The sequence below is a fragment of the Mus caroli genome, chromosome 7 (assembly GCF_900094665.2).
Source record: "Mus caroli chromosome 7, CAROLI_EIJ_v1.1, whole genome shotgun sequence".
In the NCBI taxonomy this organism is placed as follows: Eukaryota; Metazoa; Chordata; class Mammalia; order Rodentia; family Muridae; genus Mus; species Mus caroli.
In genome coordinates this window covers 121,983,367-121,997,161 of record NC_034576.1, presented here as the reverse complement: position 1 = coordinate 121,997,161, position 13,795 = coordinate 121,983,367, and the positions used below count along the sequence as shown (strand labels likewise).

The 13,795-nt window shown below is 39.1% G+C and overlaps 1 protein-coding gene across 5 annotated transcripts in view; it reads right to left on the bottom strand.

Moving 5' to 3' along the window:
* Rexo5 (RNA exonuclease 5) overlaps positions 1-13,795 on the bottom strand; it is a 52,168-nt gene that overhangs the window by 13,930 nt on the left and 24,443 nt on the right. For all 5 annotated transcript variants that reach the window (XM_029479294.1, XM_021168284.2, XM_021168285.2 and 2 more), the window contains 7 exons: positions 12,806-12,944; positions 12,561-12,655; positions 11,061-11,163; positions 7,609-7,682; positions 6,778-6,892; positions 2,075-2,179; positions 527-664 (listed from right to left, as the gene is read on the bottom strand). In XM_029479294.1, the coding sequence (XP_029335154.1) occupies positions 527-664; positions 2,075-2,179; positions 6,778-6,892; positions 7,609-7,682; positions 11,061-11,163; positions 12,561-12,655; positions 12,806-12,944 (769 nt within the window). The remainder of the gene's footprint in view (positions 1-526; positions 665-2,074; positions 2,180-6,777; positions 6,893-7,608; positions 7,683-11,060; positions 11,164-12,560; positions 12,656-12,805; positions 12,945-13,795) is intronic.

Genomic DNA, 13,795 nt, shown 5'->3' with positions numbered 1-13,795 from the left:
TACAGTACCTTTAATATACTAAATAACTTTTTCTTTAAAAAAAAAGAAAAAAGAAAGAAAATTGAAGCTGGGTAGAGTGTGTGGTAGCATACACCTATAATCCCAACTATTCAGAAGGCAGTATCAGGAGGATTGCATATTTTATACCAACATAGGCTATGCAAAGAGCTCCTTTGTCTAAAATAAAAAATGGTTAGAAATGTAGTGAGGTCACAATCAGAAGGCACAAAGGCTACATTCAAATAGCAGGGATTTTGTTGTTTTGCCTCCTGGAGTTCTGAGATTAAAGGCATGTGCTACCACGCCTGGCTTCAGTAGACATATTTTCGTCTGGCCTACATGGCAGATTTCTCTTTAAGCAAAACAAAATAAAAATTATAAATAAACAAAAACATAAGCTCTAGAAACCTGATTATTTATGAGTCACACAGAGCTGGGGACTCTCAAGCTCACTGCACTATTAGCTGCACAGCCCCCAAAATCACCTGATTTTTCTAAGTCAAAAACCTGAATTTTCTCATCTTACCCTGTAAGTTTCAAGAACAAGAGTGATTGACTGTACTGGGCCCAAGGTACTAAACACCTTCTTCAGAGCCCCGACGTTACAATCTTTGCTAAATGGCCCAGCATAGACAGTTGACATTTGTGTCCACTTGGTCTTCATCTATAGGACAAATAAAAGAAAAAAGAGGTAGCTGTGAAAAGGAACTGAAAGCATAAGGCAAAGCATGTCTTACCTTTTCAAATGTCTAGAGTTCAGAGTTATTAAAAGTCTGGAAATATGGCTTAGTGGTGAAGAGAAATTTTTGCTCTTGCAGAAGAGCTAGGTTTGGGTACCTAGCACTCACATGGTGGTTTATAACCATTTATAACTCCAATTCCAGGGGACCTGTTGCCCTCTTCTGACTTCCAAGGGCACCAAACACAAATGCAGAACACACACATACTTGCAGAAAAAACATTCCTACATAAAAAATAAAATAAATAAACCTTTAAAAAGTTACCATAGATATAGGCATAGATGGGAGGCAAAGGTAGGAGGATCTCTTGTGAGTATGAGGCCAGCCTTGTTTCCAGAGAGAAAGAGGGGGAGGGAGAAGGGAGAGGGGAGAGGGGGAGGGAGAAGGTGAGGGAGAGGGGAGATTAATTAATTCATGACAGCCAGGACTACATAAAGACCCTATCTCAAAAAACAAGAAACAGCCATGCAGTGGTAGCACACTCCTTTGATCCCATCACTTGGGAGGCTGAGGCAGGCGGATCTCTGAGCCAGCCTGGTCTACAGAGTGAGTTCCAGGACAGCCAGAGCTACACAGAGAAACCCTGTCTCGAAAAACAAAACAAACAAACAAAGAAACAAACAAAAACCCCAAAAAACCAAGAAACAAAATAAACAAAGAGTTTATATTCAAGGATGCAAGAGAATTTATAATAGAAAAATTTATTTATAATAGAAAAAAATTAAAAATACAAATGCTCTCAATAATAGGTATACCACATAGTAGTAGTATACCTTAAAAATAAGAAAAATAAACTAAGTAATAACATAAGAGGAGGCATTTTAAATTAAATAAAATATAAACTTGCAAGAATGGGCTGGGCAAACAGCTCAATGGATAAGGTGCCTGTTTGATGGCTTGAGCTCAGGTTGCCAGCACCCACATGAAAACCTGAGTGCAAACGGCACACGCCTCTAATCCCAGTGCTGGCAGGTAGAAACAGGATGACCAAATAAGTGACCTCTAGATTCAGTGAGACACTCTGTCCCCAAAAATAAGCTAAAAGAGATAAAAGAAGATATTGAATGATGGCCTTGCCTGTGCATGCATAGGCATACGTACTCACCTACCCACATACCTGTACACATATACACATACACGAAACACATATAAAGTTAAACTGCAAAACAATGTAGTCAGTCCAATTACTGTTTTATAAAACATGTTTTTCAAATGTTGATGTTTATTGAAATAATGTGGAGAAAGAGATGTGAATTTAATCAAGTGTGCATTCCTTTCCTTAATGAAGAGAGGTTGTAAATTATCAAACACTTCAGCAGAACCCATCTACTTACACTGTTTTTCATCTTCTCAGCAAAGAGGGGTGGAAAGGGCTGAAAAGAGAACTCCACAATATTGAAGGGGAACAAAGGGACTTCCACTCTGGCTTGCTCAAGCACCTGGAGAGAACAGACAGCACAGACGAGATGAGTTAGGAACCCAGGGCCCGACTCCCCCGAGAACCACAGGAATATAAAAGCTGCCTTTTACTCATACCCCAAAGTAATACACAGCTGCCTTCCAGGCCTAGAGAGAAATGGCAACAGCACAGTCTCTTAGAAAAGCCATTAAGTCACTGCTTCTTGGTCTTGGCTAAGACCCCAATAGTATCTGTCCTTGCCAGCTTACTATACTATGATGCTCTCTGACCAAGAACAACAAATGAAACACATTTCTGAAGCAGGGAGATGGAAAGGAACTTGTTACAATCACTTCACAGGTCAACCTCACAGGTATTGTAGAACCTCAGAAGCAATGCACCCCTTCTAAGAGGGTAAGACTTGCTTACAACAGGCCTGGAGGTCCAGGCTTATAACCTCAACCACATATAGGCTGAGGATATTAAGTTCAAGACCACACTATAGACTAAGTTCACAGTTGGGCTGGGCAACTTACTGAGACTCTAAACTAAAAAGGCTGTGGATATAGCTTAATGGATCAGCTCTTATCATACACCAGGTGATGGGTTCAAGTTTCTACTATCACATACAAGCCATATAGATAATATATAACACATATGACCCATACTTTAAATATGAAAAGTAAGTATTACAAAACCTTCAAATTACTTCTAAGTAAGAATATAAATTCCAACAGAGGCTCCCGTCATTACACATTGCTACAAGTCAATGAATAAAGAAGAAAGGATGCTTAAGAGTCATTGGTGGCAGGGGTGTATAGGGAGGAGGAAAATCAATGACCTGAAAGAATTAGGTGAAGTAAAACAAAAACACCCCTAGAGAGAAAAAGTTCTAGTAAATGCAAATAATGTCACAATGTTGATATTTCATAATACCTGCCTACAAGCCGGGCAGCCAGAAAGCAGCATGAAGTATATAGAAAAAAAGGATGCAGCAGAGATAAAAATAAAAAGGTAAATTAAAGCTCTCACAGAGAGAGAGAGAGACCATACACTAATCTTTCATAATATTACAAATTCATCTCTTCTCCCTAACACCATAAAATTAGTCTCAAACAAACAAGATCCCCTAAACCCCAAGTATTATAAACAGAGTGGTGGGGTGTATGCCTGTAACTTCTGCACTAGGGAGAGAAGGCATGCTAGTGAATGCGAAACGATGTGTATGCCTGTAACTTCTGCACTAGGGAGAGAAGGCATGCTAGTGAATGCGAAACGATGCTGCAGTATTTTATCTTCTCACCTCTCTCTCCCTCCCAGCCTCTGTTTCTCTAAACCAACAGAAGTATAATGGGGAGGCCTCTTTCCACTCCAGAGATTCTCTCTTAGAATGTAAACAAAGTGGACTCTGTGCCTCATATTCTGGAGAACCTGGGGGTTGCTGGAGAAACTGGTTTCTTCTCACTGGATTTGGAGTCCTGACAGGACTAGAGGACTTGTTTAGAAATTATTTTTTAAAAAATGATTACTATATCATATTGGAGATGTAGTTCACAGGAAGATGCCATGAGGTATGAAAAATTATGAGCAGCATCAAACTGCCAAGAGAATTTGGGATAGTTATAAAAAGGCAATTAGACTTCCAGAAAACACAAATCTTGAAGTGCAAGAGATGAAACCTTGAAGTGTAGGAGATGCTGTATGAAGCAGACCATAAAACCAGAACTGGTTACCTCCCTCCCTCCTTCTCTCTTGCATATGTATGTGTGTAGACATTTTTGCTTGTTATGGTGCTCATGTGTGCATGTTGATGTGGAGGCCTGAGGTTGATATTAAGGGAACAGGCTGGGAAGTAGTCCAGGCCAGCATGGTCCAGTTAAAATAGATGATTATCTGCCCAGCTTGCAGCTTGTTAATAAATATAAGGTCTCCATGTCATGTATTTGGGAATGAGGGGAAAGTAGATAAAACCCCAGAATTACATTTACAGTTGAGAAGAATTGCCTCTTTAAACTGATCTGTGGGCATAGCTGTGGAACACTTTCTTGACTGGTGACTGCTGCTGGAGAGTCTATCCCTCCCTGCTCCCCCACCCCTGGCAGAGCACTGCCATTCTTTGGCAGTGGTCCTAAGTTGTATAAAGAAGGAAGCCATAAGGAGCAAACCAGTAAGCAGCGCTCCTCCATGGACTCTGCTTAGTTCCTGCCTCCAGGTTCCCTGATTTACTTCAATGATAGATTATGATGTAGAGGTCAAATAAATCCTTTGCTCCCTAAGTTGTTTTGGGCCATGGTTATTTATCATAACAACAGAAAGTAAACTAGGAGAGTAAAGTAAGAAATCTGATGGAAGATGAAAGACATGTAGCAAGATCTTTAAAGTACTACAAAGAAAACAAATGTTACCCAAAATATGTTCCAAACATCAAAGTTTTCAAAAAAATGACTGTTACATACATAAAAGCTGTTAAGAATTTAGTACCTATAGACTCTGTACTGTTCAGATTAAAAATTGAATTTATATGAAGGAATAATACTATTAGATGTGATAAACACACAGTAAATATACATATTACATCTTTTTACTAAAATCTATTTTACTAAAATCTATTATATGCTTATCTGCATATAGGTATGTGTGCCACAATATGTTCCTGGTGCTGGGGAGGTCAGGAGAGGGCATCAGATCCCCTAGCACTGGAGTTACAGGTGGTTATGAGCTGCTATGTTGGTGCTGTGAACTGAGCCAGGGTCCTCTGTAAAGTCAAGGCAGTCTGCTGATACACTGACCATTGTTCCAGCCCCTCAAATCTTTTTAAATAATCCATAACCAAAGCAAAAATAGTGACAATATAGAGTAGGTTCTACAGGAATAAGCTATGATGACAACCATAGCAATAAGGACAGAAGGAAAGGAATGAAAGTATGTGGTATAGAGTTCTTATACAGGAATGAAAAGGTGTGCTATTATATAAAAGTAATTGCAATACAGAACTATCAAAGCCAGTATACTATAAATCCAAATGCAACCACTAAAATACACAACTTAGAACTATCATTTTCTGGGCTCACTACTACCATGGTTTCTAGGCTTTACAGATAGTACGCTATTCCTATTGGTCTAATAGTGGCATTTTAATCTTGGGATTAAAGATGTTTTACTGGCCTTGAAGCCTATTCAATGGGAGAGAACTCATAGTTGGCACTACAAACCTGGTCAATTGTCCATGGCTAGTGAGGTCATGAATCCAAGAGAAGAACCTACTGCTGCCACCTCTCTACATGCATACTAAATACTCTCCTAGCACAGGTAAGCACAGGCTTCACCCTCATAATGAAGATTCTTTCTGTAGCAGGTGGAGGCTCTTACACAAGTCCACAACTGGTCAGAACGCAGAGAACAACTGCCTGTGGGGGTCTCAGCTCCAGTTCATACATCTACATCATAGCCTTGTACCCAAGGCTTACGGAACACTGCAGAAAAATTGTAAGAGCCAAAGACCAGGATCCAAGCACAATCCAAAAGATATACCTGTGAATTCTCCACAAAAAGGTTGCCTCAACAGTACTGCATATTGATACCAGTTGACATGCCAACCTGGATGAGGGAATCTGGGAGAAGCAGTCAGTCTTCTCCAGGGACAGCTCCCTGATAGGTTCCAATCCTAACTAGTCAAGCCCTAAATACATATCAGCAACACTAAGTAGAAAAGAGATACACACACATACACACATGCATGGCACATGGATACACACACACACACACACTATATATATATATATAGTATATATATATATTATTAAATAAAGAGGTTATTCATTTGATGATGGAACTGGATTAGGTAGAAGAATGGATAGAAATACAGTATTCAGAGATGAAATTCTCAAGAAGAACTTTAAGTTAACAAAAACAATTATGGGGATAAAATGGTGGCTTAGCTGTTAATAACACCGGCTGTTTCTCCAGAGGCCCTAGGTTCAATTCCCAGCACCCATATGGGAGTCTAAGACTGTGATTCCAGTCTCTCAAGATATGATACTTTCTTCTGGGCTCCATAGGCACCAGGCAGAGTCATACATGCAGGTAAAATACCAACACACATACCACCCCTCCCCCAAAAAATAGAAGAAAAAGAAAAGTATTATAGACAATAAATGATCAAAAAAGTAAAATAACATTTCAGGGAGGGTCAGCATCTTGCTGAGCAACCACAAGGACCTGGTTTGGCCACACATAAAAGCCAGAAATGTCAGCACACTACAAATCCCAGGGCTGGGTGAGTAGGGAAGACAATTGAATGCTCATGCCCATATTATATACAGAACAACAACAGATAAAATATAAAAAGACACAGCCAGGCTCCAAAACAAACATCTCCATATACTGGAAACACTAGTCTAAGTGGTGTGCAAGGCCAAGCCTGCTGATCTCTGAAGCAGATGCTGACAGCTGGCAGGTCTGCTGCTATGAGGTGATTGACTTAACAGTGTTCCATGATAGATTTGAAACAGAAGTCAGACTTGCTCATTTTAGCCAGGTTTACTGGTGCAAAATCCTTGGCACTTCAATGGATTGTACTAAGTGGTGCATCCTCCTCTGTTGTGATTACATTCTACAAAGGTACAATAGGTCATTCACCTTTTTATTTGAAGAGCATTTAATAGTTTGACAATTTCTATAAGAAGAAAGCTCATCTATATCCTGGGTCAAGAAAAGGAGTTTCTGACCCATTGACTCCAGGCACTTTAAAACACTGTAAAGAAGTAAAGGAGATTAAAATAAGAATAGTCATTTTTTTAGATTATGATTGATAGTTAACTTTTGAGCCTATAATTCTGTTCAATATTGTAGTCACTGGCAATATTTAGCTCTATAAATTTAAGTTCAAAGCTCAGTTAATCAACTGCCTTAGTCACATGTGATTAGTGGTTACACTATCTAGCATATTTTCATCACTGCACAAAGTCTAATTACAAGATGTTATTCTAATTTCCCTTCCTCTTAGGAACATACCTAAAGCTTTCTATCAAGAGTTAAGCAACAGTCTAAGGATTTGACACATTCATTTTTCTTTGAAATCAAACCCTTTCTGAGCATACATGTATTTCTCCAATCTGGACAATGCATCAAAAGCTACAGGCTAAGTCTTCTAAGTTAAAAATACCAACAAATCTAACATTGTCTTCATTTGCTCCCCCTACCCCTAAGACAGAGTTTCTCAGCATAGCTCGGGCTGTCCTAGAATTCTCTATATAAATCAGGCCGCCCTTGGACTCACAGAGAGATATGCGTGCCTCTGCTTCCTGAGTGCTGTGATTAAAGGCTCTATAATATCTTCCAATAATACTTAGTTCAATTATTTCTGTGTTTTTTAAGTGAAAAATATCATTTTAGACACTGATCACATTCAGAAAACTAGAAGGTCCATCCTTCATTCCCTTTGCTCTTGGTTTAAATGGATGATACCACCTCATATGTGCAGCTCCTTCCTTGTCTCCTTGCTCCTGATTGGCTGCTAGTGCCTCCAGATTGAACTCTGCAATCTATAAGAAAGTAAAGCATTAAGAATCATTTTAAGTTTTTGTACAGCACTTGAGGTAAAAATAAAATCCACTTAAGTGATATTCTCTGCTTCTTTAGAACTGTGGCTATGCCACTGCCTTAAGTACACACTGGCTTCAACAGTATCAGATGGTTAATGGCTGCTTAGCAATCTGTCACCAGCTACTAACAGTTTAAAGAGCCAAGAAAAGCTGAGTGAAAAGTGAAGGCAATTTTGGCTATTCATCATTCCTTACTCAGTCCCTAACAGCATATTTCTCTGAAAACATTTTAGAAATGAAAAACAACTTTTACATCATCAAAAGTCAGTACGTTAATACAAAACTGCTAAAAAGTCTGATATTTATTCATAAGGAGAGAGGTCTACTTGAAAAGTGAGATTTTTTTAAAAAATAACCTATTTGGGGGTTCAACAGATGGCTCAGTGGTTAATAACACTTATTGCTCTTACAGAGAACCTAGGTTCACTTCCTAGCATCCACATGGTGGCTCATGACCATCTCTAACTCCAATTTCAGGGGATCTCATGTCCTCTTCTGGCCCACATAGTCACCAGGCATGCACATGGTGCACAGATATCCATGCAGGCAAAAACACCCATACACATAAAATAAATCTAAATGACAAGACTTACCAACCACCAAACTATTTAGAGTCTCCCCGTGCCCTCGCATTTCCAGAAGAACCACTGCTGAGTTGCTCTGTGATTTATTTGTACATGTGTACTAGTAATATCTGCTAAAAAAATCACAACCATTCTTAAAGAATGAAGGAGGTGTGGTTCAGTCAGGTGCTCCAACAGGAGCTGGCACATTGGGAGGCAGAGGCAGTTTCACCACGACTGGTAGGCAAGTCGTGGATAGCTGGCTCTAGAAGCAAGTGATCAGAGTACTGGACAACAGGAGAGAGCTGGCAAAGACCAAACTCAGTTTTCCTGAACCCATCAGCATTGGTCAGTGCCTCAGCAACCCTCAGACAGCTCTAGAGGGGTAAGGGACCCAAAACTCAAAAACTCCAGCACACTTGTCATTCTCCTACCACTGCTACTGCCCATCAGGACATTAGGAAGAGCATAGGGCAGAGCTTGGAACAAGGAGCAGCATCTGGATCAGAACAACAGACTCCAAGCTGCACAGACTAAGGGGAGAACAGCAGCAGTGCGGTGAGTCTGAAGCTGAGGGACTCTCAATAACCCCGCCTTGGACAGAGCAGTAGAACTATACTGCTTAGGGCAATTCTGGGACAGAACCTTGTGCAGTATCCTCAGAAACAACTAAAAGTCCACGCAGCCCACTGGGCATTGGTAGAATTATATACAGGTGTGACCACCATTCACAACTCAAAGTTGTGAAGAATACACGGAGGTGTTACTAGCATTTGTGACTCTTACGTAGGAAGTACTGCTCACACACAGAACAAGTGCCTGTAATTCAATCATCCAAAGACAGACCCAGAAGGGAGAACAGGACTTGCTATCACAGAGGAACTACCAGAGGTAGCATGGGCTTCTGATAGCCAAGAAATGTGAAAAATTGAACTCCAGCCATCAGAGTTTCCACATTCCATAGCTCCATCAAACTCTTCCCTCATGTTCATTCCACCCTTATTTAATACTCAATGTCAATTTGGCATGACAGCTGGGTCCTGCTTAGTTTCCTCTTATATTGCTTATTTCCCTTCTTTCTTCTTTCCCCTTTCATTTTCTTCTATAGAAAGGGTCTGTCTAGCTCAGTCTCCAGAGAGATGAGCTTGTACTGTTATCTGATTACCTATCTTTACCTTTCTCTTCTCAGTTTATTTTGAATGAAAATTATGTCCCCCACATTTTTGTCCCTACAGGTCCTTTAATCCTAGTACTTGGAAGGAAAATGTAGTAGAATCACTACAAATTTGAGGCCAGTCTGGGCTATATTTACATAGTAAGTTACAGTCTAGCCAGGATATACAGTAAGACACTTGTAGTGGTAATTTGGGGGAGAGGGTTGCTACATTCTTTTTGTCACTATATAATTGCAGGCTATTTCTATACCTTCTTTAGCTCATTCTAGAATAACTGACACAGAGATCTGGTATTTTTTATCAATAAGCTGTAAGCCTGAGCTGGGCAGGTTCTGAGATATTCTAACCCTCTAAGCTATTTACCTCCCAGCAACAGGCCCATTTAACTTACAATTTGAACCTTGCCCTGGCTTTCTCTGTCCCATGTGTATCCTCATGGCAAATCCCTTGGTGACCTAATCCTCATAATTCCTCTTGGACCTTCTGTCTCATGGCTACCTCTTTCCTCCTACTTCATGGTTCTCCTCATACCTCTCTCTCTACTTGGGACCCCTGGCTGGGATCGGAAGTCCCACCCTATTCTCTTCTGCGCAGCTCATCAACTGATCAGCTCTTTATTGACAAATCAGGTGACAGAGAGATGGGTGATGCTTCATAAAAAAATAACAATACCAAAGTACAATCCATACTCAAGTCTTCACCAATACAAAGACAACCTTTACATGGTTATCCCTACAAACAGTGCCTCAAGAAAACCAACAACACCACCAAGAAAAATAATTTTACACTTTCAGAAACTGTCCTTTTCAAATATATATCCACTGAACCGCTGCTCAAACAATGGAATGTGTGCCTATTCTATTCCAAGAGAGCCCAGTAATTGTCATACACAACATCAGTTCAATGACTGCCATCACCAACATGGTGCTCAGCATATTCAATGCACTGTGTTAAGAGCTGTATATAGAGTTATATGTCTCAATACTAACCCAGCAAACTACATATTTTCATTTTAAAGATTTAGAAACAAGTTGTTCAGAGAAACTGCCAGTTTATATAACTAGATACTGTATAGCATACTTTTAAAAATAGATAAGCCCAACTTCAGAGACTGTATATACTTAGTATATTATGTTAGTGATATGGTTCTTAATTCTAACTGTGGTGCTATGAATATGCTTGGCCCAAGGAGTGGCACTATATGAAGGTGTGGCCCCGTTGAAGGAAGTGCATCCCTGTGGGCATGGGCTTTAAGAGCCTCATCCTAGCTGCCTAGAAGTCAGTCTTCTCCTAGTGGCCTTCAGACGAATAGGTGGAACTCTCAGCTCCTCCTGCACCATGCCTACCTGCATGCTGCCATGCTCCCAAATTGCTGATAATGGACTGAACCTTTGAATCTGTAAGCCAGCCCCAGTTAAACATTGTCCTTTTAAGAGTTGCCTTGGTCATGGTGTCTGTTCATGCAGTAAAACCCTAACTAAGACACTAACCTTAATCACATCACTAATTCTGCAAAGAAATAATGATCTATCAGTTCTGTAATATTAAGCAAACCAAAGGTACTGGTCAAAGATACTAACCTTCTTTGGCCCATACTTAAGAAAATACTGAACCAGCTCAAGAGCTGTTCTAGCATCTTCTATGCCATCACGGCCAAGCTTGTTAGGACACTGAATATCCTTCCTAGAAAGTGAGGATAAAAATCTATGTATCTGGGAATATTTTCATATGGTTATTTCTTTTAAACACAGTATGTAAAGTCTCACCATTATATCAATCAGATCTGCATCACAATAATCAAGGTGCCCATTTTCTGCTCAAATGCTAGTCCTTAACAGAGGTACTGGACATCTAGAACAACCAGGAATGGCTTTGATCACAGGAAGTGGACTACATGAATCAAAGATTAGCCAATGAAGTCTCTATCCTGCTCCCCAGCCATTCTAAGATGTATCAACAGTTAAAGTTTCCTTCTAGAAGTTTATTATTTCAGGTGCAAGTATCTATACATTTAAGTATCTCTTTGGTTTATTTAGGAAAAATCTTAACTATGGATATATTTTTGATAATATACCTACTACATCTAATTTATTATATCAATATATATCATTATCAATATCTATATATCCTACTCAGCAACTCTATTCTAAGTAATATTTTAGGGCTTTCCACATTAGCATATACAGATCTATCTCAGTCCTTTGAACAGTAACACAAATAACTGTAATGTAACCAGTCCTCTACAATTTTTCTTCTTTTCATTTTGAACCACCTTGTAATGAACATGCACTTATATGCTTCAAAACTATAAGATATACTCAATAATTATGTTATATTTTGAAACGCTACAAAACTGGGAACTGAACCTAAGGCCTTACACATGATAGGCAAATGTTCTACCTCTAACCTCCTTTAAAATGTTTTCAAGGAGCTGGAAAGATGGTTCAGTGGTTAAGAGCACTGACTGCTCTTCCAGATGACACAGGATCAATTCCCAGCACCAACATGGTGGCTCACAATTGTCTGTAACTCCAATTCCAGGAGACCCAATGCCCTCACACAGATATACAAGCAGATAAAACAGCAATGGACACAAAAGATAAATAAATACATTTTTAAAAATTAATTATATTTGTTTGTTTATATGTGTGGGTGTGTACAATGTGTGTTTGGTTGTGGTATAGGGAGAAGACAACTCATGGGGGTCAGTTCTCCCATGAATAGAATGCATGAGGCTTGGCAGCAAATGCCTTTATCCACTGAGTCATGTTGCCACCTAAATACCATTTGTTTTTAAACTTTAATTTTTAGACAGGGTCTCACTAAGTTGCTTGAGCTGACCTTGAACTCATTCTATAGACCTGGAAATTCTTGAACTTGGGAATCTTTTGATCTAGCCTTCAAGGTAGTTGGGATTACATGCTCACATTATGAGGGCCAACTATATTCCCCTAATTCCTTCATTTTGGAGGAAGTAATGTTTATAAATTAAGAGAGACAACAAAGACTCAATTGGATAATAATATATATTAACTTATGTGCAATCTATCAGGACAACATTATAACATGCATAAACCTACCCCAAAATAACTTTGGCTAAGAATGTTAGCTTAAATCTTCTGCCTTGTTTTCCAACATAAAGCAATGAGGTATCAATAACATATGGATGTATCATCTGAGGAGGAAAGAGAATGAATGAATTGTATCTTATGCTAATGGAATAAACAGGGAGCACAAACAGGAGTAAAGAGCTCAGGTCTTTACATCTCAGTTGAATGGAACACGTTTTCGTACTACAGAATAAAATCTTAAAGTAGATACACACTTTTAATACTCTGAGATCCAAGTCTAGGCAATGGCCCACTAACACAGCATCAGGAGGAAGCAGTTCTCTTAACAGCTTCTGAACATCTTTGAGTTTTGTTGTCACTGGGTTAAGAATCTCCTTCGTGATTCCTGTAAAACTTTTAATAAAGAGAGAAAAATAGACAAACTAAAATATCAACTTTTCTCCAAGAAAACTCTTTGAAAAACTACACTTAATAACACCTATTATAGAAAAAATTGAAGATCTAGATAAGCAGAGGAAGTTAAGAAAAAAATCAAGCATTAAACAGAGGAAAAACATGGACATGATGTAGGTGTAAGAAAGGACTTACTAAATAGGTCCTTTCATTTTCCCAAGACAAATGTGTGTCAAAATTGACAAGTAGGGCTTCATAAAACCTAAAAGTTTCTGCAGAGTCAAAACAAATAATCAAACTGGTGAAGAGGAAGCCCATAGAATAAGACAGAATTTTTGCCAGCTATATATCTAACAAAGGTTTAATATCCAGAATATATAAAGAACTCAAAAAACAAAGAGTTCAAAAAACAAAATAAAACAAAACAAATGACCCATTTTGGGGAAAAAAAAAAAAAAAGGTGGTGGTTGCGGGTGGGGGGTTGTGACCTGAATACAGAGTTCTCAGAAGAAGAAAAATTAATGGCAAGGAAACATCTCGAAAAATGTTCATCTACCCTTGTATTTAGGGAAATACAAATCAAAATAACTGAGATTTCATCTTACCTCAGTCAGAAGAGCAAAGGTGAACAACAGACAACAAATGCTAGAGATGAGAGGGAAAGGCTACCCTCAGTCACTGTTGGTGGGAGTGGAAACTGCTGCAGTCACTGAAAGCAGTGTGGAGAATTCTCAAAAAGCTAAAAATAAATTCTCCATGACACAACTATACCATTCCTTGGAGTATGCCCAAAGGACTTGACATCCAACTCCACAGATAATTTACTCAGTCATACTCATGTCTGCTGTATT